At 38.6% G+C, this 22404-nt stretch overlaps 1 protein-coding gene across 11 annotated transcripts in view; it reads right to left on the reverse strand.

Annotated features, from left to right (window-relative positions):
- PWWP2A (PWWP domain containing 2A) overlaps nucleotides 1-21868 on the reverse strand; it is a 74495-nt gene extending 52627 nt beyond the window's left edge. For 2 of the 11 annotated variants that reach the window (XM_064278959.1, XM_010592262.3), the window contains exons 1-2: nucleotides 21221-21865; nucleotides 5152-6116 (exon numbers count right to left, since the gene is read on the reverse strand). In XM_064278959.1, the coding sequence (XP_064135029.1) occupies nucleotides 5152-6116; nucleotides 21221-21813 (1558 nt within the window). In that variant the 5' untranslated portion in view covers nucleotides 21814-21865. The other 9 variants (XM_064278965.1, XM_064278966.1, XR_010320115.1 and 6 more) reach the window with 9 other exon arrangements.
- Between the last annotated feature and the right edge of the window lie 536 nt (nucleotides 21869-22404).

Here is a 22404-nt window from a genome sequence, read left to right on the forward strand (position 1 = left end):
CACCACAAATTTAAAGTTTCTATCAAAAACAAATTACTGTGCTCTATCAGGATGGCCACGAGAAAATGATTTCTACCTGATGCCACAACACAAGGAAAGTAAAAGGGAAAAAACCCTCTTTGGATCTCCTGAGTAAATATTATCAGGAAAAAAAAAGTTGAGTTCTCTTCTTAGTGTCAGTTTTCTATGGTAAAAACATCAACACATCCTAGAAAACCAAAAACATACACCTGAGCTATTATCACTGTGACTTTAACCTTTTTATACCTTTATTCAGAATTGTAAGATAGAGCATATTAATGGGCTGATGCTTTCATTTTTTAAATTCTATTCACTCTTTGGCAGATGAAGGAATACACTGAGTGTCCACAAACTAAATACTGAAAATGAAAAAATAACATTCCAGCTTAGCTGTTTTATTTCCCCTAAACTGACAACTGGCATGGCAACGGCCTCCTGTTCTATTCCTAACTCCCTGTATCAGGCAGCTCAATTAAAAATTGTTTTTAACAGCTATTTTTATCATATTAGTATAATCCCAAAGTGAACACTAAATTTGCTCAAACTTAGAAAACAGAATCTATTCTATCTGGCAAATTCCCTATGGGAGGCCACCACTGGGCCATAATTCAGGGTACAAGTTCCTGAATTAAACCATATTATCAACTTTTCTAGACATCTGCCCATGGCTCTTTTCTGCTTTGCTATGCAATACTAACAAAGTGAACCAATGCTGCAAAAACCACAGAAACGTGCACAGTTTAGAAGGGAAAGTCTAGTTTTATACCCAAATTACATATTTCTTAAGCCACTTCTAACTCCCAATTCACTCTCCAATTTTTAGAAAGATGCTACCTGCTCAAATAGGGGTGCAACTCAATTTAATGTTTTGTAACTGGGAAACATAGAAGAGTAACCCAAACATTCAAATACCTTTTAACAATACTTTCATTTTTAAAATGAAAATCTCATCGAGGTTTAATAAAATGAGGCAGCTAACTAGCCAAAACGAAAACCAAGTACTTTAAAACCAAACCCACTTGTCGAGTCTATTCTAACTCATAGCAACCCTCTAGGAAAGAGAACTGCCCCATAGGGTTTCCAAGAAGTACCTGCATTTGAACTGCCGAACTTTTGGTTAGCAGCCGTAGCTCTTAACCACCACACCACCAGGGTTTCCAAGTACTTTAAGGTGCGTATATACTCCTTTAATTGATTCTACTATCAGTTCCACATTCTTTGCCTGAAGTCTTCTAGATATCTAAATTTCTGTGTATTTTACTTAGGACTAATCCATAACTTGGAAACCCTGGTGGCGTAGTGGTTAAGTGCTATGGCTGTTAACCAAAGGGTCGGCAGTTCCAATCCACCAGGTGCTCCTTGGAAGCTCTATGGGGCAGTTCTACCCTGTCCTACAGGGTCGCTATGAGTCAGAATCGACTTGACGGCACTGGGTTTGGGTTTTTTAATCTGTAACTACTGCCTATTTATAGATTTTCCCATCAAAACTATGTGAAGATATACCACCTGGTCAAGCGTAGGAGCTTCACACTAAGGAATCCTACTTTTCCCATCTCACTAGGTCTCTGGTTTCACATCTGTAAATGAGCTGAATAGATGTCCCTTCCAAAGGAGCAGTTTTCTAGTCTACAAATTCTAGAATACCAAAAGGAAAAAATATCTTCCTGATACTTTAAATTTGAAGAATTCCTAAAAATAAAGACATCCTAAGCTTTCAGAGTTATTTGTCTACTTGGTTGGTGTGGTAATCCTTTGTTTTAGCCACTTCTTAGACCACTGGAGATTTGGCCTAAGTCTAGTTTCCTCTCTCCGCAAGGGGAAAAAAAATACCTACTTGGTTCTCTCAATACAGAATAAGTGATTAATACCTCCTTTCATCATTTCAAAAGGTAAATGGCTACAATTACCTAATTCAAATTATCTCCATCTGCAATAGATACTGGACAAATTTATCCAGCTGCTTAAGAAATCTACTTGTATAAAACATGAATATGTACCTATTGTACTTGAGTGTTTACAATATACTTTTTAACACTTATTAGAGAAATTCCTTGTTTCCCTATTGAAACTTCGGATGAAACATGCCAAACTGTCAGTTTAAAATGGAGGGATCATTTGGCATAATTAGAAACCAAGCAAATTTGTGTCCACGGCTCAACCTTTTTTCAAGGTATGGACAACATAAAATTGAATGTTATTTTTCTGCTTCACAATCATGATTTTCTTTCTTCTTTTTCCCCATGGTTTCTGCCACAGAGCACATTTGCCAAAGCACCTGGCTGTATTAGCAGTACCTACTTTCAGAATCACTGTTAGAAGTCCACTGGATCATTACACAGAGCCTTGAATTATATATTTTGGGTGACTTTTTTATCTACTAGTTTAAATCTTTCTGGACTTTGGATTTCAAACTTTCAAAAGTATCTGAATGAAATTCATTAGTCCGAAGCAAATACTTTTAAGAAACTTCCTTATAACCCTTCAGGAATACTGAACTTTTTTCAAGCTGTTATAATCAAAGATTTTTGAAATTGTATAGTTGTTTCTGTTTGCAGGAAAGAATATGTTCTATTCAAGTGAAACATCTTGTTTTTTTTTTTTTTATTATTATTGTGTGTTTATTATAATCAAAAAGCATTGACAGTGCTCCCCAGGAATTCTATACTTGCTTTTGCAGAAATTGGTACATAAATCATAGACATCCATAACCTTAAGGAAGCTGACAGAAGACTACTGATTTTCAACCTCCATTATTTTATTATAAATTCCATAGTAACCTAGATCTTTAAAGTTGGATTTAAAAATCCACAAAGTTGCTCTCAAAAGTTTCGTGTTTCTATTTGTATGAAATTTATCAAATTTAAAAGTGAAGTTAGCTATGTCAGACACAAAAAGTAGAAAGCAACTTTAAAAATCTTGGGATAAATTTGCCTCCATAGACTATCAGATATATTTTTCACTAATCATACAAAGCTAAAAATGAAGAACAAGAAATCAAATCTTAGGGATAAAACAGACCATGTAGAAAAGTGAGCTACGTTACCAGCCCCCAAAAGCAATGATACTTGAGGCAGAGGACCGAACACCATGGAAGAGAGACTGGTTGTAATTACCCGAGTGTAAAAAAATAAAGCATGTGATAAAATATTAAGGCTAAAAATGAAAAATCAAAACCCACATTTATCAGAAATTGGCAGGAGAGGGGTATCAAATCTAGAAGCATACGAGACCCCTATACTACAAAAATCCATTTTAAGAATATACTGATTAATCACTTCTCATTTGAATTTTACCTATACTCATATTTCAATAGGGCAAATAGGAAAATGAAAGTTTGCTCTTTTCCCTCCTCTAAGCACTATTACAAAGAATTGTATTCTACCATCTTAAAATTTTTCAAGCTTTTTGAGAAACACACACAAATAATTCGGATTTAGTCAATTTTATTTACAGCTTTTTTGTTTTTTGTTTTTTGTTTTTTTTACATTTCAGAGCATTACACAATTACATTTTCTCATTTTCTGACCTGCAAACAGATACCTTAAATGGAATAATTTTTTAAAACTCATCAAATTAGGTACATCCAAAATTCAACAATTACACATATGACAATTAATTCACAAAGTGTAATTTACTAGGACGTATCCTAAGAATTTAGGAACAGCCAGTCAGGAGAAATCTGACCAAGTATAGCAATCAGCTATTTACATATCCAAAAACAAACCTATCGAAACTCCCCAACCTGAAGTTCGAAAGTTTTTGTTAAATCTTAAATCCCCACTGGAAGATAGATAGTGATGACTCAAACCTACCCAGCCTTAACAGCCTCAATCCCAAGCACTGGGCTCTCTCCCCGGTCCACAAGTGTACAGCAAGTGTCTCAGCCTGGCAAACGCCTAAGTATCAAACCCTTATGCCATTATGTGCATAGATAGACTAAGTGTTCATTAATCAAAAAACAAAACAAGTAGTCATTAAATATCTACACTATTCCCCCAGCTCACCAGCCCTTACTGCAATCCCAGGTCTGCAACCCTTGTCACATAGTGACAGGTTATATATTTTATATATATGTATACATATATATATATACAGTGCTAGGTACAAACGGCTATTAACAGTCCCTGCAAAAATTCACTTTCAGTTGAGGCTATGGCTCCTATGCCTTGGGATAGTTTTAGACTTCAAAACTGAAAAATACTGCTAAAACCTCACTTCCTTAAGACAAAATTTGATCGCACGTTCAGTTTAAGCCTCTCAGTCAAAAAATGACTATAAGCATAAAAAACCAGCCAATTGAGTGCAATTTCTCTCTCCCATTTGGCCAGGGTATTTCAAGGAAGTTTTTCCTAACTGTACTAGAAAATCTGTGGCGCCTTCCAGTCGTTCTTGTCTACCTTACTGTCCATATTCAAGTTTCGAACTGTGTCAACAGAGCCCGCACTTCGGGGGTCAGCTGCTTAGCAGCTTTAGCTGCCTCTGTGATAGCCTTTCGATACAAGCCCTTTCTCTTCTTATTAAAGCGTGACTGGAAGTTTTCTAAAAAGGGGGAGAGCTGCGAAAGAGCAAGGAAAGATGTTGTCGGAGACCCGAACCATGAAATGCGGGCCTCCTGTCGGACTAGAAGGCCGTTATCTTTCCGGCTCACAGTTATAGTAAGAATACGGGCTGGCCACCAAGGGAAGCCATAAATCTTGGCCCAAACAATGTCCCCTACACATATGGTCCTGCCATCTGGTGTGACGCATTTAGAGACGTTTTTGGAAAAGATTTTCATTTTCAAGGAATTACTGAGCTTTTTCTCTTCCCTTGAAGAGGAGGAAGTGGAGGAGGTGGAAGGTGCGTGCATACTGCCTGGAGGAAAATCAAAGCTTTCTGAAGAACTACACTCAGAGTTGGAAGATTTCAAATCATCTGTGCTATCAATGCTACACACTGACGCACTGGAAGAGTCAGATTTCTTTTGATTTAGGGTCATGTAAACAGAGAGATTGCTTTTGCTGCCCTTTTTGCCCAATGTCTGTGGTTCATCCCGCTCACCAGGTACATGCACTTCATTTGTGTCCTGAACCTCACTGCTGGCCTCTTGCGGGCCTTCTGAGGGACTGTGATTTTCTGAAGGGGCCTCACCTGCTGAGCGGGTGGAGGTGCAGCGAGACTGGGGCTTGGGTGCCATCTTGCCGCTCCGCATTTTCTCAAGTCCTGTCTTCAGAGAAGAGTCATTTTCTTCATTCCTGTACCTTTGTGGTTTTAACCGAACCCGGGGTGGAAGAGAACCTGAGCTAGGATTCTGATATCGACGTGTGAAATGGACTTTCGAACGTGCGTTTTTGGAAGTAGAGGTTTCACTTTGCTTCTTTTGTGCCTTTTCTTTGGCAATTTTCAACACTTCCCGAGCTTTTGCGTGATCCATGTTCTTACTCTGGAGCACTTTTTTAGTACTTAACTGGGCTCTTGATGTATTTGCCTGAGCAGCAACTTTAACTACTCTGCCTCTGCTGTGAGCAATATTTGAAACCTTAACCACAGCATTTCTTTTCTGGCTTTCGTTTTGGTTTTTCCCATCTACTTTATGGTCAGTTTTAAGTTTTTTGTTCATAGCAGTTATACTTTCATTTCTCCGTTTTTTATCTTCGTATTTAGAAGAGTCACTTGCACTACTACCTTTTCTGATTTCCTTTTTTTCGGCAACGACACTGTTTTTACATTTGTCGCACAGGACTTGTCTGGGTCGTAGCTTAATAGCATTCATTATAGAAGTGGGTTCTTCCCTGTACATTTTTCGTTTGGGCCGCTTAATTTTCCGGGGAGGTGGCTGAGGTATTGATTGGTTATATGTGTCCCTGATAAACAAGGGGGGAGGATAAGGTGCTCCTTCATGGAAGAGAGGTGGTGGTTTGGAAGTCCACAGGCTTTCGGCCAGGGTTGGCTCGGGAGGTGGGGCAGGAGAAGGGTCGTGGGGAACAGCACCATTCACTTCTCGCTTGACTTCTGTCCCTTCTTGGAATGTACTACTTTGGAGCTGCATGGCTTCAGGTTTATCCTTATATTCCCTTTTGGGAAATATTGTCACAGGGATCCCATGGGGCCCAAACCTTTGAAAGAAATGAAAGAAAAAAGAAGCCATTAAGTTAATGTCTAATGTTTATCTATATGACTATTCCTGAAAACCATTCCATAGTCAAGAAAATAAACTACTGACCACTTTCCCTTAAAATCTCAAAGTCCTTTTGTTTTTTAGTCCTAAATTTTAGGTAAAAACAAACACTTCACAGGTTGCCCTAAGCAAAATAGGTGACCTTTTCAGTCTTGAATAAAGGGATGTTCTATCAGGTCGTTTAATGCTAACATATGTGATAGTACTACAACACGGCCAGTAAATACGACAAGACATCTGTAACATACATATCTTTCTTGGGTTATAATACCTTTCAGAGGGTTCACAAGGCAAATTTAGCCTTAACTACCCAAAAAAAGCTGAATCACTAAAATCCCATTTCAGCTTTATTGGCTAATTGGTAAAAATTCAAAAAAAAAAAGGTGCTCTTTTATCATCCTAATTCTTATGCTCCTTCGCCCCGTCCCCCCAAATAAAAACAAAAACGCCAGGAACTCAGTAAATGACCTCAAAAGCCAGAAGATATAGTTCGTATTTCAAACTTTTTAAACCACATCCCACATTAACAAACATTTTCACATTATAATCCAATAAAAACATACATGTATACATGCATGTATGCGTACACATGTAGACTACAGCGAAATAACCGAATATTTAAGCTTACCAACGTGGCACATAAAGGTATTTTTTTTCCCACCGTGGTCTCTTTCATTGGTTTTAATGATAGTCCAAAACCAAATTCCATTGCTATGGAGTCAATTCCGACTCATAGCAACCCTATAGGACAGAGCAGAACTGCCCCACAGGGTTTCCAAGGAGCGGGTGGTGGACTGAAACTACAGACCTTTTGGTTAGCAGCCAAGCTCTTACGAATTGATTTCACAACTCCCTTATAGGTCCAGACTCAGTTTGTAAAAGCACTAGTTGGAATCAACTTGACGACAACGGGTAGTATAGGACATAAACCTTAACAATTCTCAGTTTCTAATAAGATAGAGGTCAATAACCTTGTTTCTCATGTAGGCTTAAACATAACTGTGGCTTAATCTGCCTGGGCTAAACATCAAGAATCTAATGTTTAAACTAAGCTTGCTATGGTCAATTTCCTTCACATAAAAATGAAATCACTGACAGATACCAGGATATCTGGATATCTGGTTCTAACACCTAGTTTCCCTCCTGAAGTCTTTTATCAGCCTGGCTACCATAAACCATCAACTTGTAGCAAATACATGCAAACCACGAAGAAGAAAGCCTTTTTACCTAGGGTGAGACAAACTTGGGTCTGGGCTAATCCACAAAGGGCACCCTCCTCACTGGATCAAACTTTACAAAAAGCCTCTTTCTACCGTAGCAGAGCATCTGGTATCTAAATGTTTGCTGCCCGACTACTTACGGGAGTACTGGCATGGTACTTGAGCATCAAGTCTTTTCTTATATGTAACTCAGTGCCATCAAGTCGATTCTGACTCACAGCGACCCTATAGGTGCTCAATAACCACTTTTTTTAAAAAATAGAGAGGTAATTTGTTTTTTAGTGTAGAGCTATGTAAAACAGTATGACTTTTCTGAGGTAAGACCACTATTTGTATTGTTACCAATAAAATTTTGTAAGTCATAAGAAGCCATCATTTTGCCCCCCTCATTTTCATGTGATAGCCCTGGTGACGCAGTGGTTAAGTGTTGGGCCACTCCTTGGAAACCCATTCGGGGAGATCTACTCTGCCCCACAGGGTCCCTGTGAGTCGGCATTAAGTCGACGGCAGTGAGTTTGGAGTAAAGAATAACCAAACCATAGTTATCCTAATGTTTGAGCTGAAGTTTCACAGCAATCTCTTACCAAGTCTTTATATCCTCGGGCCAGTTACTTAGCCCCTCTAAACTTCAGTTTTTATATGTACAAAATTAGTAATAATATTTCTACCTTAAAAGATTCAGGTGAGGATTATTGGTCAATAAATGTTAGCATTTTTCTTGGCTAAAAGTACACTCTTAATTCACTTTATTTTCAAACCAATAATTTACTAGAATTTGGAATCCTATCCATACCCTTAGTTTATTATCTCAATGCGAGAATAACCTAGTTGACTATTTTAAAGCTATTTATATCAATTGTGCAATCTGTTATGTTTATCTTCATGGCATTTAATAAAAATATTAACTTCATATCTGACTTGTTTCTTCCCTTGCCTTTCTCTCTTAAGCATATAAAATACTCAAGCATTACATGTTCTCAGTAACATAAGGAAACAATTGTATACTGAGAAATAGAAACTGACCAAAAGAAAAAGGGAAAGGAAAAAAAAAAGTATTAATTGTGGGTGGTAGATGCTTGGAAATAGCAGAAAAGTCTGTTTTTGTTTTAATTGTGCTTTAGGTGGAAGTCTACAGAGCAAATTAGTTTCTCATTAAACAATTAATACACATATTGTTTTATGACATTGGCTGCCAACTCCCTCAATGTGTCAGGAAAGTATTTTTAAATAATAAATCTTTCTCACAGTGCTTAGGGAACACTGAGTTTCTGTTAGGGATGACAGAAAAATGTGGGAACGGTCAATGATGATGGTTGAACATAATACACACGCTGTCACTGAACCATACATGTGACAACTGTGGAAATGGTAAATGTTTTAGGTATTAAAAAAAAAAAAATTTTCCTAAAAGAAACCACAAAGATCACTTTAAGAGGAAGAGGGGAAATTATCTGTCCTTACTTCATTTCAATCATCATGCTGTCACCCTTACATGGAAAACACTTACTATGCATGGCAGTACTTTCAAACTGAGGGTAGAGACACTGGTCGTGAAATCAATTTCAAGGGTGACGACTATCACTAAAATAAAATCAGAGTGTACAAGGATGGTAAGGGTGAATCCTAACTATGATGAATCTGTTTCATGCGTATGTGTACACTTGGATCCAGTTGTAAAGTATCTGTGTAACTATGCTCAAAAGTTTGAAAGCCACCAATCTACGAAACTGTATCCTAAATAAGAATATAAAGCAGCAACCAAATTACCATCTCTTAAAAATTACCTTTGCAAAATCCAGTGAATCTATAATTATTTCAAAATCAAAATTAAAAGATTTTAAAGACAGGTATCTTAGTAGAAGGGCTTAATAGTTATTTTGTGTCAAGACAAGAGGTAACTACTATGAAAAAGAATCCTTCTCAGCCTAATGCAGAGGAGAAACAAATGTTTCAGTGTGGGGTATTTTCGTCAAAATTCAAAATGTGACTATTATAGCAAGAATGAAAACATTATGTGGTATTTAGATTCCATTTAAAGATATCTGAGTTTTATTGATGGTTCTAGTTCTGACTAAATGAATAAAACCTTTATTCGCTTAATGACAAACTTTACAAAATGATGGTATTTGTTAATGATTTCTAGCATTACTCATCAATTCTATACCTAAATATGCATCACTTCTTGTGGTAAAGCTCACAAGCATCATCCAAATTCCCTTCCCAAAGGAAAATCTCAAAAAAACTATTATCAACAAAAACCCAATTTTTTTTCAAACATCAGATATATTTATGACTCTTACCTTTTTCTCTGAAAGGTTTTGTTTTTTTTTTTAATGCTGACAAAGTTTCATCAGCATTAACTTCACAGCAACTCAATTAACTCATCCCTGACCTAGGATTATATTGTTTTCCTTCCTGTTTACAATTTAATGGTGCACAACTGATTCTCATTTTCTTCCCTCCAATTCTGGTTACCAAGCTGCAACTGGTGGAGAGAATTCTTTTTAAAATATGATACACTAAAAATAAAGAAGCAAAAAGCAAAGGAATTACAAATTTTATGCAAGTGGAACAGAGGTCTTAAAGAATTCACTGTTCAGAAAAAAGTTACGGAGAGTCAGTTGAGACGGGTCCCATTTCAGGCTAGGCCAAATTTCCCTCCCAGCAAACAACAGAAAGATCAACAGAAGACAAAAGAAACCTTTCCCTCCCACAACTCCTTTCTCTTGAAGAAAATAAAAAGAATCTACAGTAGAAAAAAATTACATGTAATTTAACCAATTGAAAAATAATATCCAGATTTATTTGATTCCAAGCAGATGTCTTTAGAAACTACCTCTCCTTACAATGCTAAAAGATGTTTATAAATTGTTGTTGTTAGGTGCCGTCAAGTCGGTTCGGACTCATAGCGACCCTATGTACAACAGAACAAAACACTGTCCAGTTTATAAATTAGCAACAAGTTAAATCATAAAAGAGGGAACTTACTTTGGTTCACATTTCATATCTTTGTGAGAATGTTACTATGTCAAAACTTAATCTCAGGACAAATGAGATTAATTCAATAGGCAGCTAATTGCAATAGAAAATTTTACAAAATAAAAATGTACATCTAGTTAAAGCTGAAGAGGAAAGCTTGATGAGAAGTCATGTACTGGCAAGACCGTAAAGAGATTATTAGTTGCGAGGGAAGTAACAGTTAACTCCAGGGACGAAAAACAGGACGACACCCTGACCTGACTGGAGAATCAAAGTGAACATCACCAAGGAGAGCAAATGGATATCATGTGCCTGCAGATCTGACACCCTGAGGACAACATGGCTTATATACCTAACCTACTCATGAGCAAAGACCAGACAAACTCAAAATGAGAGATATTCCTTATTGCATATATTCTTTATTATACTGCAACTAAGTACAATACATGATAACGTGCTGGAGGGATAAAAAAAAAGCTACAAATGACATTTTTGAGAAAACTAACAAGGTTATGAAATAGGGGCTGCAAATTAGATAGAAGTATTCTATCAATGTTTCCTGAATTTACAAACTACAGTTATGTACGACAACATGTTTGCTCTTAGAAAAGACCAGGCTTTAAACCACTTCTGCCCAGCTCAACCATGGCCGATGAAGCGAAACCCAAATGGACCCAAGTATTTTAAATGTGGGTGAAGTAGAACGATAAGCAGAATGGGAAAAATCATGGGTCGAAGCCCTGCTGCAAACTTAATCTCCCTCTTAGAAAACAAGTGCAGTGGGTGTGTGGCTTAGCAACAAAATCTCTTGATCAGCAGAGTTGGAAACAGCAGTGCCCTGCTCAAAGATGGCAGCTGAGTACACCTCTTTAAATGCGTGTTTCTCTCAATGGTCCTGGCAATAAGTGAATCTCCCATATCAGGCTCCTGAAAGGGCTCACTACTCCTCTTCCAAGTCTCCCATTCTAGGGCTTCGACCTGTTATTTTTCCCGTTCCGCTTATCGACCGCTTCATCCGTATTTTAAAACTTCAGGTCTGTTCCAATTTCACATTGTTGGCCATGCCTGAACCAGCTCAAATCATTCTGAAGCCCTGGAAAATACATACCCAAATATTAATGGGTAAAAGAGAATGATGTATGCAACCTACTCCTAAATAATTCAGGAAAAAAAAAAAGTATATATTTACATACAGAATGATAAAGCACATGTGGCAAAATGTTAAAAATAAATGACTCTAAATAAAAAGCTTAGTTTTCTATACTATTAAAAGTTTTTTTAAGTCTGAAATTATTCAAAATAAGAAGTTAAAAAATAGTTTTTAGAATAGTCTTAAATTCAGTTTACCTCAGTTCCACCAAAACATTTAAGAAATTATATAAAAAAGAAAACATATCCTACACTGAAGTGTAAATGCCAGCAAACTCACTTCAAGTACTGCTAAACACAAAATATGTATTAAAAAGCCAGTATGCTACTTAGTCTGACAGTAGAGAAATCACTGTGATTAGTGATCCAGAAACACACTTTGTGGGGAATGGGACTATACCTAGAAGCGCCAAGCAGAATAAGTGAGGACAGTGGTGATGACTGTGGTTACCCAGTTTTGAATGCTGGTAACCAATTAAATTGGTTTTAAAACAAAGCAAAACAGACTAGGTTCAACAAAAACCACCAGACAACCAGGTGCAACAGAACAACCTAATTTTCTCCTCCATAGGAGATAAGGATTCAGAAAGCTTAAAACCAAAAACCCAAACCCACTGTCATCTAGTCGACTCCAACTCACAGCAAACTTATAGGCCACAGAAGAACTACCCTCATAGGGTTTCCAAGGCCATAAATCCTTACTGAAGCAGACCGCCACATCGTCCTCCCTTGGAGTGGCTGGTGGGTTGGAACTGCCTGCCTTTATGGCTAGGTGCCGAACACTTTAACTACTGTGCCACCAGGGCTCCCCATGGAGGTAGATAGGCTTCAGAATTCAGAATTTTTTTGGTTTTGAAAAGATGAGTACCCCATAATCAAGCACATTAATATTTCAGCAGTGAAATGAGAAAATATTCATAAGAAATGGTATAAATAGATATAAATAGCCTCACATCATCTCAGGATAGACTAGGTTTTGCTACCAAAAAAGTAACAAAAACTTCAGTTTTCAGAGCTTTTTGAATTTTGGCATTGCAGTTAAGAAATGTGATGTAGTTGTTATCAAGATTAAAGAACATACATAAGCGCTAACCACAGGGCCTGGCACACAGTAAGTAGGCACAACATATAGTAGCTATTATTACATTAAAATTGTGTTTAATTTTATTAACTGTAAATGATTGAATAATGTTTTTAATTAGAAGTCCCAAGTATTACAAGGGCAATGTGCAGAGACTATGAGTTACCAAACGTGTGAGGGGGAGGGAAAATGACTTTTGCAACATTAATAACATGCATAAATTATGAAACAAGGATATCATGAAATACATTTAGAAATTAACTGAGAAGACCTATATATAAAAAATTTCTTAGGGAACATCTCTCTAGGCCTAAGAATTTACTCAATCTTTATTTAAAAAAAAAAAAAAAAGTTTATCAACACTCCTTTAATAATTTAGATTTTAAGCTTCCAGGCATGTACCTTCAAACAACCCTCTGAAGAAACTTACCTAGATAACAAGGCTTGGAAATAAAAATGGAAGCACCTCTGCAAAAAACACATATGCTTCAGGCTTTTCAAAAGCAAGACAGTAATAACATCTGAATATTATTCAAATTATTTAACTCCCAAATAGTGATATTTTTCTTTTAAAATAATCAACCAAGAAAATAATAGCCAGGTCGTGGCAAAATATTTTTAAGATCAGGCATATCTTGACTTCACTTTTGTATGGTATCACTTATTATAGCAACATAACTTGACATTTTCCCAAGAAAATGAACACTGGTATAGAAGCATCTTCTTTTTAATTATTAATGTAAATGGTCATCGGTTTTCAAACTCTTGAGCAGAATTTCCCTAGTCCTGGCTCTTAGATACCAACAAGGAGTTGAAGTTTTCCCTTTTGGTTTCTACATACTTTAAATATTTCATCTGTATTATGTCCAGTAAGGAGCCCTGGTGGAGCAGTGGTTAAAGCACTCAGCTGCTAACCGAAAAGTCAGTGGCTTGAACCTACCAGCTGATCTGCAGAAGAAAGATGTGGCAGTCTGCTTCCATGAAGACTCACAGACTTGGAAACCCTATGAGGCACTTCTACTCTGTCAGATAGGGTCACTATGAGTCAGAATCGACTCAATGGCAATGGGTTTGGGTTGAGTTATGTCCAGCGGTGCCACACAAAGGTCTAGAACAGAAGGACCTTTTTTTTTAAGGTAATTTATTTAAGCCTATTATCATTTCACTATTTCTATTTTACCAAAAATACGTGGTCCAATAACCTACTGTATTTTAGTCTTTTTAAATCCTTTCTAGGTTCGTTTCAAATTCCATGATCCAGTACTTACTGAATGCTGATTTTGTGCTCTGTGAGCTTCAAATATGACAATTCTTGCTTCCTTACCAAACAAGTGTAGTTCACTGTGGCCAGGGCCAGGCTAACAAAGCTAAAACGAAATTATATCTAATTTAAGACCAGTGGTCACATATAAACAAGCGATCCCCTTTCCACAATGCCCAAAGAATTCCCTAAATTGAACTGAAGAGCTATTAATATTTTAAAAGCAAACAGCACTGGGTGAGTGAAGAACAGAGAGCTATATCATTTCTAACTAGCAGAAAGTTAACTCCCATCAAAATCCTGAGCTAAGTGATAACGGTAAAGTGTAACAAAGTATATTAGTATGACAATTTAAGCAAAGCTGCTTTCAAATCCTAGAGACTGTATGTAGTTCAAAAAGGCATCTTCAATATACCTGCTAGTATCTGCCACTTATAATTTGTTTATTTATAATCCCTCTGAGCCTCAGTGTCTTTATCTGTGAAATGAGATTAACAGAATTTACTTCACTGGATTTTACAGAGAATTAAATGATACAATGTATACAAGGTGCTTGACACAGTGTGGGGCATATAAGTGGGAAATACATAGTAGCTATTACTGATTACAGAAAGTAAAGTTTGCCAATCTTAAATGGTGAGAGTATGCAGAAAAGTGAAGTTAAGTATTACATGAGGAATAAGTTTTAAAAGGCTAAAAGCCACTATTCTATAGTAAAGTGACTATGTAAACTTGTTCAAGAGGAAAAAAGATGAAAAATTATACAGCACTTCAACTTTTAGCGGGCAACCAAATTTAAGAAACCGTGCTGCAAGAATCTGGACCTGTCACCCAAGTTGCCCATCCCCACATGAACTGCTGACTTTATAATTATATCTCTTTCTTAATTAACCAGTAACTTTTAAAACAAGATTGCCAAATGTATCTTTCTACTATTTGGACAAAATTACCCCCTAAAAATCAGTATATCTCCAATATACAGTCCAAGAAGCACCTGCATCAGAACCACCTTGTCTAAACGTAGACTGGTGGAGTGGACCTCAGAAATGTACGTCAATAACAAGCACCCAAAGTAATTTTTATGCACATTTGTTCTGAGGACCACTACCCAAAAGAGTTTAGCAAAAATATTCTATGTTAAACCCACCCGAATATAACTTCACCTCCACCTACTTATTCTTGCAAGAGCTGCCACTAGAGCAAGCTTCTGTTCTGCTGGTCATGTGCCCTTGAACTAATTGAAGAATTTAGGGAGAACAAGTCCGATAAATATCAAGAAATGACGATGCACATAAGAGGCACCAACTAACCACTAAGAACGTCTTTCATTTTTTATCAATATGAAATTTACTCAATCACAACAGGAAAGATGAACACATAATACACAAACTCTTTAATATCCCCCACAGAAAAGCTGATTTTAGGAAGATCAAACCTGGTTTCATCAAGAGCTTTGCTTTCGAACAGTAGTCAGTCAAGTGCGATCTCATTTTACATCTAAAAGGTTGAAAATTAACTTCATTAGAAACCCCAAGTCCAATAAAACATGCCTGGCATAGTTTGTGTATAATACATCTAGTTTATAAAAATTTAGTTTATAAAATCTAGTTATAAATTTTTGATACCATAACATTCCCGGATTTTTTACACTTAGATTCAAACTAGGTTTTTAATGGCCAACAACTCATCACTTCCATTTAGAAAAAAAAATTAGATCAGGTCAGTGTAACATGCAGTAGAAGCGCTCCCTCTCAATTCAGCAGAGCCATAAAATAGTGGGCGTCCTACAACTGTCTGGGGCAGAAAGTGACTGGCACTTGCCTCTTGGCTATTTCACAGCGGGAACCCTTTATCTACACCTTGGGATATAATCAGAATGACCACCCCCCCACAAAAAAAAAAAAAAATTAAGAGTTTTAAGTAAGTACAACCCAACACAAACAAGCATACTACTTGAAGGCCTAAATTCTCAACCTGGACACTTTAGTATAAGCTACTGATACTACTACTCACTGCTTCACCAGAATGGCTGTATATTTTTCCCACCAAAAGTAGGATTATTGCACCATACGTTTCATGGTCTCTGTAAAGAAAAGAAATCATTGTCTTGGTTTATATTTCTTTAAAAAACAAGTAAATTTGCTATAAATTGTTTTAAAAACTTATTGAAATCTGAGGTTTTCTAAAGAAGTCACTTGAATTCTTGTTAATGCAATAGTACCCCACGTAAACATAAAAATGTCAATATTTGTATAAGATCGAACCCAAAATACATCTAGCTACAATCTTTAATAAGTATACTACAAAATTAAAATGCACAAGCATTTTCAAACACAAGCATTTACTTCATGATTTCTTAAAGTCAGGTCAAGAGAACTGGAATTTTAAAAGATTTTTCAGGATTTCAAACTGTTTTTTTCACCATTTTTGTAAGATGTACATAATACCTTTCCACAGGTAGGATCAATTGCGCAGACTAGCAATAAACAGACGATTTAAATAAACCCTCTATGTAGGTGAAAACAGTTGGTCCCAGTAAATAGTGCCCCTTCAGGTATAAGCTGAGATGGCTGAGGAACTACCTTTACAGAAGTTTGGGCTGAAGGCTTTTTTTCCTTCATAGATAATCTTGACTGGTTACACTTTTTTATGTTGGTAAAGGATAGGTCTAAGAGTTTGCTGGGACGTAAGAGATATCTGTAATTATTTCTACTGACCCAAAACAAGGGAAGAGAGGCTTTCAAAAGAGGCCTTGAGAAGACTGTGTTGTTGCCCCATCAGTTAGCTCCTACAGGAAAAGAACTATTTTGAAATGTCATGGAAATGTATCAAAGGGGATGTAATTAGAAAAAATCAAGAATGTTGAAAATTCTACAAAACAAAATTCATGGTTTCTTTAAAAATAAATTGCACGAGAATTAAAGTAATGGCAGAAGAACTATAGATGAAAAGAGGTTTAAGAAAATCAACCAACTGCAATGTATGAACTTTATTTGGAATTGATTTGAACAAAATTTAAAATAGTGTTGATGTTTTTGAGAGATCTGAAATAATGTGTAACATTTTTAAACTGACTGAATGATGACATAAAGGCATTTTTGCTATTATCTTAGGCCTGATAATATTAGTATGCTTGTGTGTTTTAAGTCCTCATCTCTTAGAGAGTTATACTAAATATTTATAGATAAAGTGATATGTCTGGGATTTGCTTCAAAATAATCCAGCGGAGGCGGGTACGTGAGGAAATAGGTTTGGCTTAAAGCTCAGAAATGCTGAAGCCCTGGCTGATACATACATGGAGATTGAATTCCCATAATAAAAACCTAAACAAAATTTATGGCACAGCCACTGATTTATTATTCTGCCTAAAATAATCATGAAGGCAGTTTAGCAGCTTGAAGAAATGCTTATTATATAATGTTAAATCAAGAAAAGCATACCCGCGACAAAATTACAAAAGCATAAGGTTAAGAAAGAAAGAACAAAACCTGTTGCAGTCTTGCAGATTTCCAACTCATAGAGACACTATAGGATAGAGTATAGCTGCCCCATAGGTTTTCCAAGGAGCAGCTGGTGGATTCGAACTGCTGACCTTTTGGTTAGCAGCCAAGGTCTTAACCACTGTGCCAAAGAAAGAAAAGGAAATAGGAAAATCCAAACCGAACTTGTAGGGTTCATTATTTTCATCTGCTAGTATTAGACTGTCTGTATAGTAACGATCATAAAAAGACAATCGTGTAAGGATTGCTCATAAGCACAAATGGGTGGCAGGTAATTTAACTTAGCTAAGAGGGTTGGGTATAAAACAATAATGATAGAGTCTAGACAAAACTAAGGAATGTCCCATCTCAAGGCAATCAGTTTCAAATAACTATGCTTAATAAAGTTTTTAACTTGATACTCAAATACCCTTATTTTTAGGGCAACCATGTCATTTATCTGCCAAAGCAAGCTACCTTTAACAAAGAGACGAGGAGATATTAACAATCAAATCAGAATGGTATAGACCATTAACTTTACACATAGAGTGAGGCCTAAATTTTGTTTGTATGTGTTTCAGTCAACTGCCGAAAGCCAAAATAAACTAGGCTTATACGAGAATTAGACAGGCTGGAGCCCAAAGAGTCACAATGATTTGCCCAAAATCAGTGTTAATTGGAGAGGCTGGAACTAGAACCAAATATCCAAGTACCCTGACAATCCGCCCAGGTCTAATAATCACTTAGTACTACTTTCTTTTCTTTCCTTTTTTCTTTCTCTGTATGTTGTTGCTGTTTTGAGTTATGTGTCCTGCTCCTGTTTTTCAAGTAACTCTGAAAATAAGGCAAATAAATAAGGCAAATAAAGCAAAAAAATCAAATGCTTATAAAAGCAAATTATTGGTCAATCTACATATATATTAAATCCTGTTCTCTAGGATCACTTTGTCCACACAGTGAACTATCTTCCACTTTAAAAGACACTTCTGTGCCATGTATAATGTCAGAAAAAAATAAAGAAGAAATTATTAAAATTTTATTAATTTCCTCTTGAAGACTGAAGAATTCAAAGTACACATACACTGATGAACTTAGTAGTCTCTCAAATGTTAATTGTTTATTACCTATCTCACTGAACAGGCAAGAACGAAGATTTTACAGCCTATTATGTTTTCCAAATATACAGCTAAGGAAATGGGGAGCAGAAGGTTGTATGGCTGTTAACTGAGTAAAGAATCTGCTTGGCTCAAACATACGTATCTTTTGTATCATCCCATAAAAACCAGTTGCTGTCAATTCCGATTCACAGTGACCCCACCTGTATCAAGAAGAGAACTGTGCTGCATAGGGTTTGCAATAGCTGATAAGCCTTTCTCCCAGGGTGTCCCTGGGTGAATCTGAACCTTCAACCTTTCCGTTAGCAGCCAAGCATGTTAACTATTTGCACCACCCAGAGACTCTGTATTATCCCACAGCCACTGAAATCAAAGTAAGCACTAAATTTAGGAAATACCCATTTCTTTACTTACTGCTTAAAAAGGAAAAAAAAAAAAAAAAAATGACCAGTCCAACTAACTTTCTAATACAACAGTAGAAAAACGGACAGGTTTAGATCAACCTGTGTTTGACTCTTTGCTTTACCATTATTAACAAGCTAAATGACTTGCCAAGCTACATGAACCTCAATTTCTTCCTATGACATAAATGAAAATTATCACCAGAGTTATACACACTAAAGCATGTGGTACAACACCTGGCACATAATAGGCACTCATCAAAAAGCTTTTATTTTTATCTAAAGATTTAATTCATGGTCAATTCAAATAGAATAAAATTATGTTTAAAGCAACTGATGAGTACAGAGTCATGATCTTGGTAGAGCCTATACAAGAGTACCTCCTGGGTCATAAGTTAACCCCAGAATTCCACATGTAAGTGTGTGATCAAGGCAACCGCAGATTACAAAATCTATTGGCAGGTCTTTTTTTCAAATCAAATTATGAAAAAGTACGACCCAACTAGTAATTCTTTAAATTAGGAAATTTTAAAGACACCGTGTTTTATTTCCTCACTTTGGAACCTCACCAGGTCCACAGCTGCTGTCCTCCCAAGTAAGCTCCTAGATGACAGGGGGCTTTGTCTCACTCATCATGTCATACTCAGAATACCTAGGGGGGCGCCTTTCGCACAGATATGCTCGATGAACATTTGCTGAATGAAAAGTTGATACAGTTCCCTTAATGGCTTTTAAAAAAAATACTTTGATAGGATCCTTTCACTCAAAACATTCAAATATGAAGGGCTCATTGTAAGAAAAGCTCTTCCCATAAAAGAAATTGCTGTTTATGAGAAACACTGTTAGCAAAATAGACCAAAACTCAAAAACTGCAATTCTCTATCAAATATTTTTTAAAAAATCAAACACCAACACAATGAGAGCCTCAAAACAAGAAAGCGCTATCCATTGTATTTGCAAAGACTACTTACCTTTTTGCACCTTCCTTTTGCAGATTTGAAATCCAGATTCTCACACAATCACTGGCCTTCTCTTCTGTTTGATTCAACAGCAAACACACTACTGAGTGTCTCTCACTATTAAATGCCTCAGTAGAAAGCACACTGATCTTATTCTGCTTTCTAATTATGAAAACAAAAGTATAAAAGTCCTGAGCCAGAATTCTTAAAAAAACACAAAAACCAAAACTTGATATTAAACAGTGTCCAGAGTAACTGTAAAGCTTTCCATCTTCCCCTCACACACCATATTTAGCTATAAATTTGAAATGGCTTTTTCCCCCAAATGGGAGAGAAGGATTCTTGTGTCTTGATGGGAGTGCAAGGAGTTGAAAGGGAAACATACTAACAAGCCATTTCCCAAGCAGGTAAGATACCATCAGAGTGTGTGCTGTTGCAGGAAACAGAATGGAGAGCCGTGAATGGGAGTCTCTGCACTTCATATCTGCAAAAGAAGAGAATAAAAAGGTTAACTCCAGACTTAAAGACAGATGATCCTTACTTGTTTAAAGGAGTGTCCATAAATATTTAAATCAACATGATGAAAATGGGCTGGTCAAGGCAGAGGTTTGTAGATGTTCTTAATAAATTTAAACTTCTTGTTCTTAATAAATTTAAGCTATAATCTATCTGTAGCACTAGAAGTCATTTGAACACTTTATGCCACTCATCATCTTCTCATTAAAGGTAAAAAAAAAAAAAAATCGATCTCTTCCTTAGACTTTTCTTAAAACTAAAATTAGCCAAATGTGCTTCCCTATTTAACAAAGTTACCTAAGAGGAATTACTTCTAACTTTAAAAATAACAATTACAAGGCTCATTGTAATAAATGATCTTCCCCCTACATGCAGTGACAGGTAACCTTTTGGGAACCCCAGTGCACACACCCTTTTCTCCAATCCCCCCTAAAGTTAAAGGTTAATTTGAAGGCAAACAAAAAAGCGCCTCACAAGTAATCGCCCCCGCCCAGCACCTTGATCACTGCAAAAACCTATCTGGCATTTTGCATTAACCCACCCTTCGCAGTGCGGGTGAGCCGGAGTCTGGACGCAAAAGTCGGCCGGGGGGCTAGGGGATGAGATCTGCAGCCCGTGAAGCACCCGACCCCCCACCCCATCCGTGGCACACCTGCCCCCCGCAGGAGCCCACCTGGGGCAGGGATCGCCCTCTCGTGGCCTCGCTCTCCTGCCCCACTCGGAGAGCGCGCCACGCGCAGGACCAGAGGGCGGTGCAGGCGGCTGGGCCCGTGCGCTCAGGAGGCGGGAGCCGGGAACCAAGGGGCCGCTACGGCTCGCTCCCTCCCTTGGGACCGCGCCGGCCGGGGCGCCCGGGGGCGTGAGGGGGGACGGGCGCGGTACCTTTTGGACAGATCCATAAGGACACCAGAGAAGAGCTTCTCCCCGAGGCGGAACGACACGACGAGCGCGTCCTCAATGATGTGGTCCAGCGTGACCCGCACCTCCGAGCCAGGAATCAGTTGCGACACCGCAGAGTTTCCGCCCGCCGGCGGCACGAGCACCGGGACTGCGGGCTGGGGCAGCGGCGGCTCCTCGCGCTCCTCCGGAGCCAGGAGCTGCTCCGGCGGCGGTGCAGGAGAAGGTGGACGGTCGGGCTCTTCCCGAGGCGCGGCAGCCGCCGGCTCCGCAAGCCGGACTGGCAGCTTCTCCTCAGCCTCCAGCTCTGGACCCGCCGCCTCCGGGCTGCGGGCGAGCTCCCCTGGCGGCGGCGGTGGCGGCGGGAGCGGCGGCTCGTCGGCCTGAGGAGCGGACTGCTGCCCGTCGGCCTCGCCATCCGGCACAGATGCTTCAGTGGCGGTGACCGGTAGGGGGTCAGTACCGGCTTCGCTGCCGGGGATGGGCTCCATCTCCGGCTCGGCCTCGCCGGCGCCCCCCTCCCCGGGGGACGCTGCAGTCGCTGCAGTCGCTGCCGCCTCTGCAGCCACAGCCGCCATTTTCTCTCTGGCTTCTCCCTCCTCCAACTCAGGCAGCAGCAGCGGCGGCGGCAGCGCTGCTTGGTTCCCTAAGCCTTCCCCGCCCTCCCGTGAACAGTTTCGTCCCGCCCTTTCCCTGATGCTCGTTATTGGCACCGCGCCATTGGTTCCATCCTACACCGCTCCCGCCCCTGTGACATTGCAATGGCCAGTAGGGGACGTCTATCATCTAGTCAATCCAGCCCCCCCATACAGAGTAGGAACTTCTCATTGGCCCCTTGAGTTGTCAAATGTCGAATCCCGGAGGAGGAGTGGGGAGGCGGGCTCAAAAGGGGGCGGGGCAACTCACAAAAGCTGAGCCGTATACTTATCGCCTCTTTCCAATGGCTGGAGGAAGAACTAAGGCCTTACGGTTGGCCTATGCTACTGCCCATTATCAACCGGTTTTCTGAGGTGGGAGAAAGGAGGGAATCACGTAGCGAGCTTGTTCTTTCAAAGGCAGCGGAGGGGAGGAGTAGCAAGAGAGTATGGGAGGGGGACCGCTTCCCAAGAAGCCCTGCGCGGAGGTCCTTAGAATAAATGTTATTTCTAGGCGCGGACCTGCTTGCGCCC

Source organism: Loxodonta africana, chromosome 2 (genome assembly GCF_030014295.1).
Source record: "Loxodonta africana isolate mLoxAfr1 chromosome 2, mLoxAfr1.hap2, whole genome shotgun sequence".
In the NCBI taxonomy this organism is placed as follows: Eukaryota; Metazoa; Chordata; class Mammalia; order Proboscidea; family Elephantidae; genus Loxodonta; species Loxodonta africana.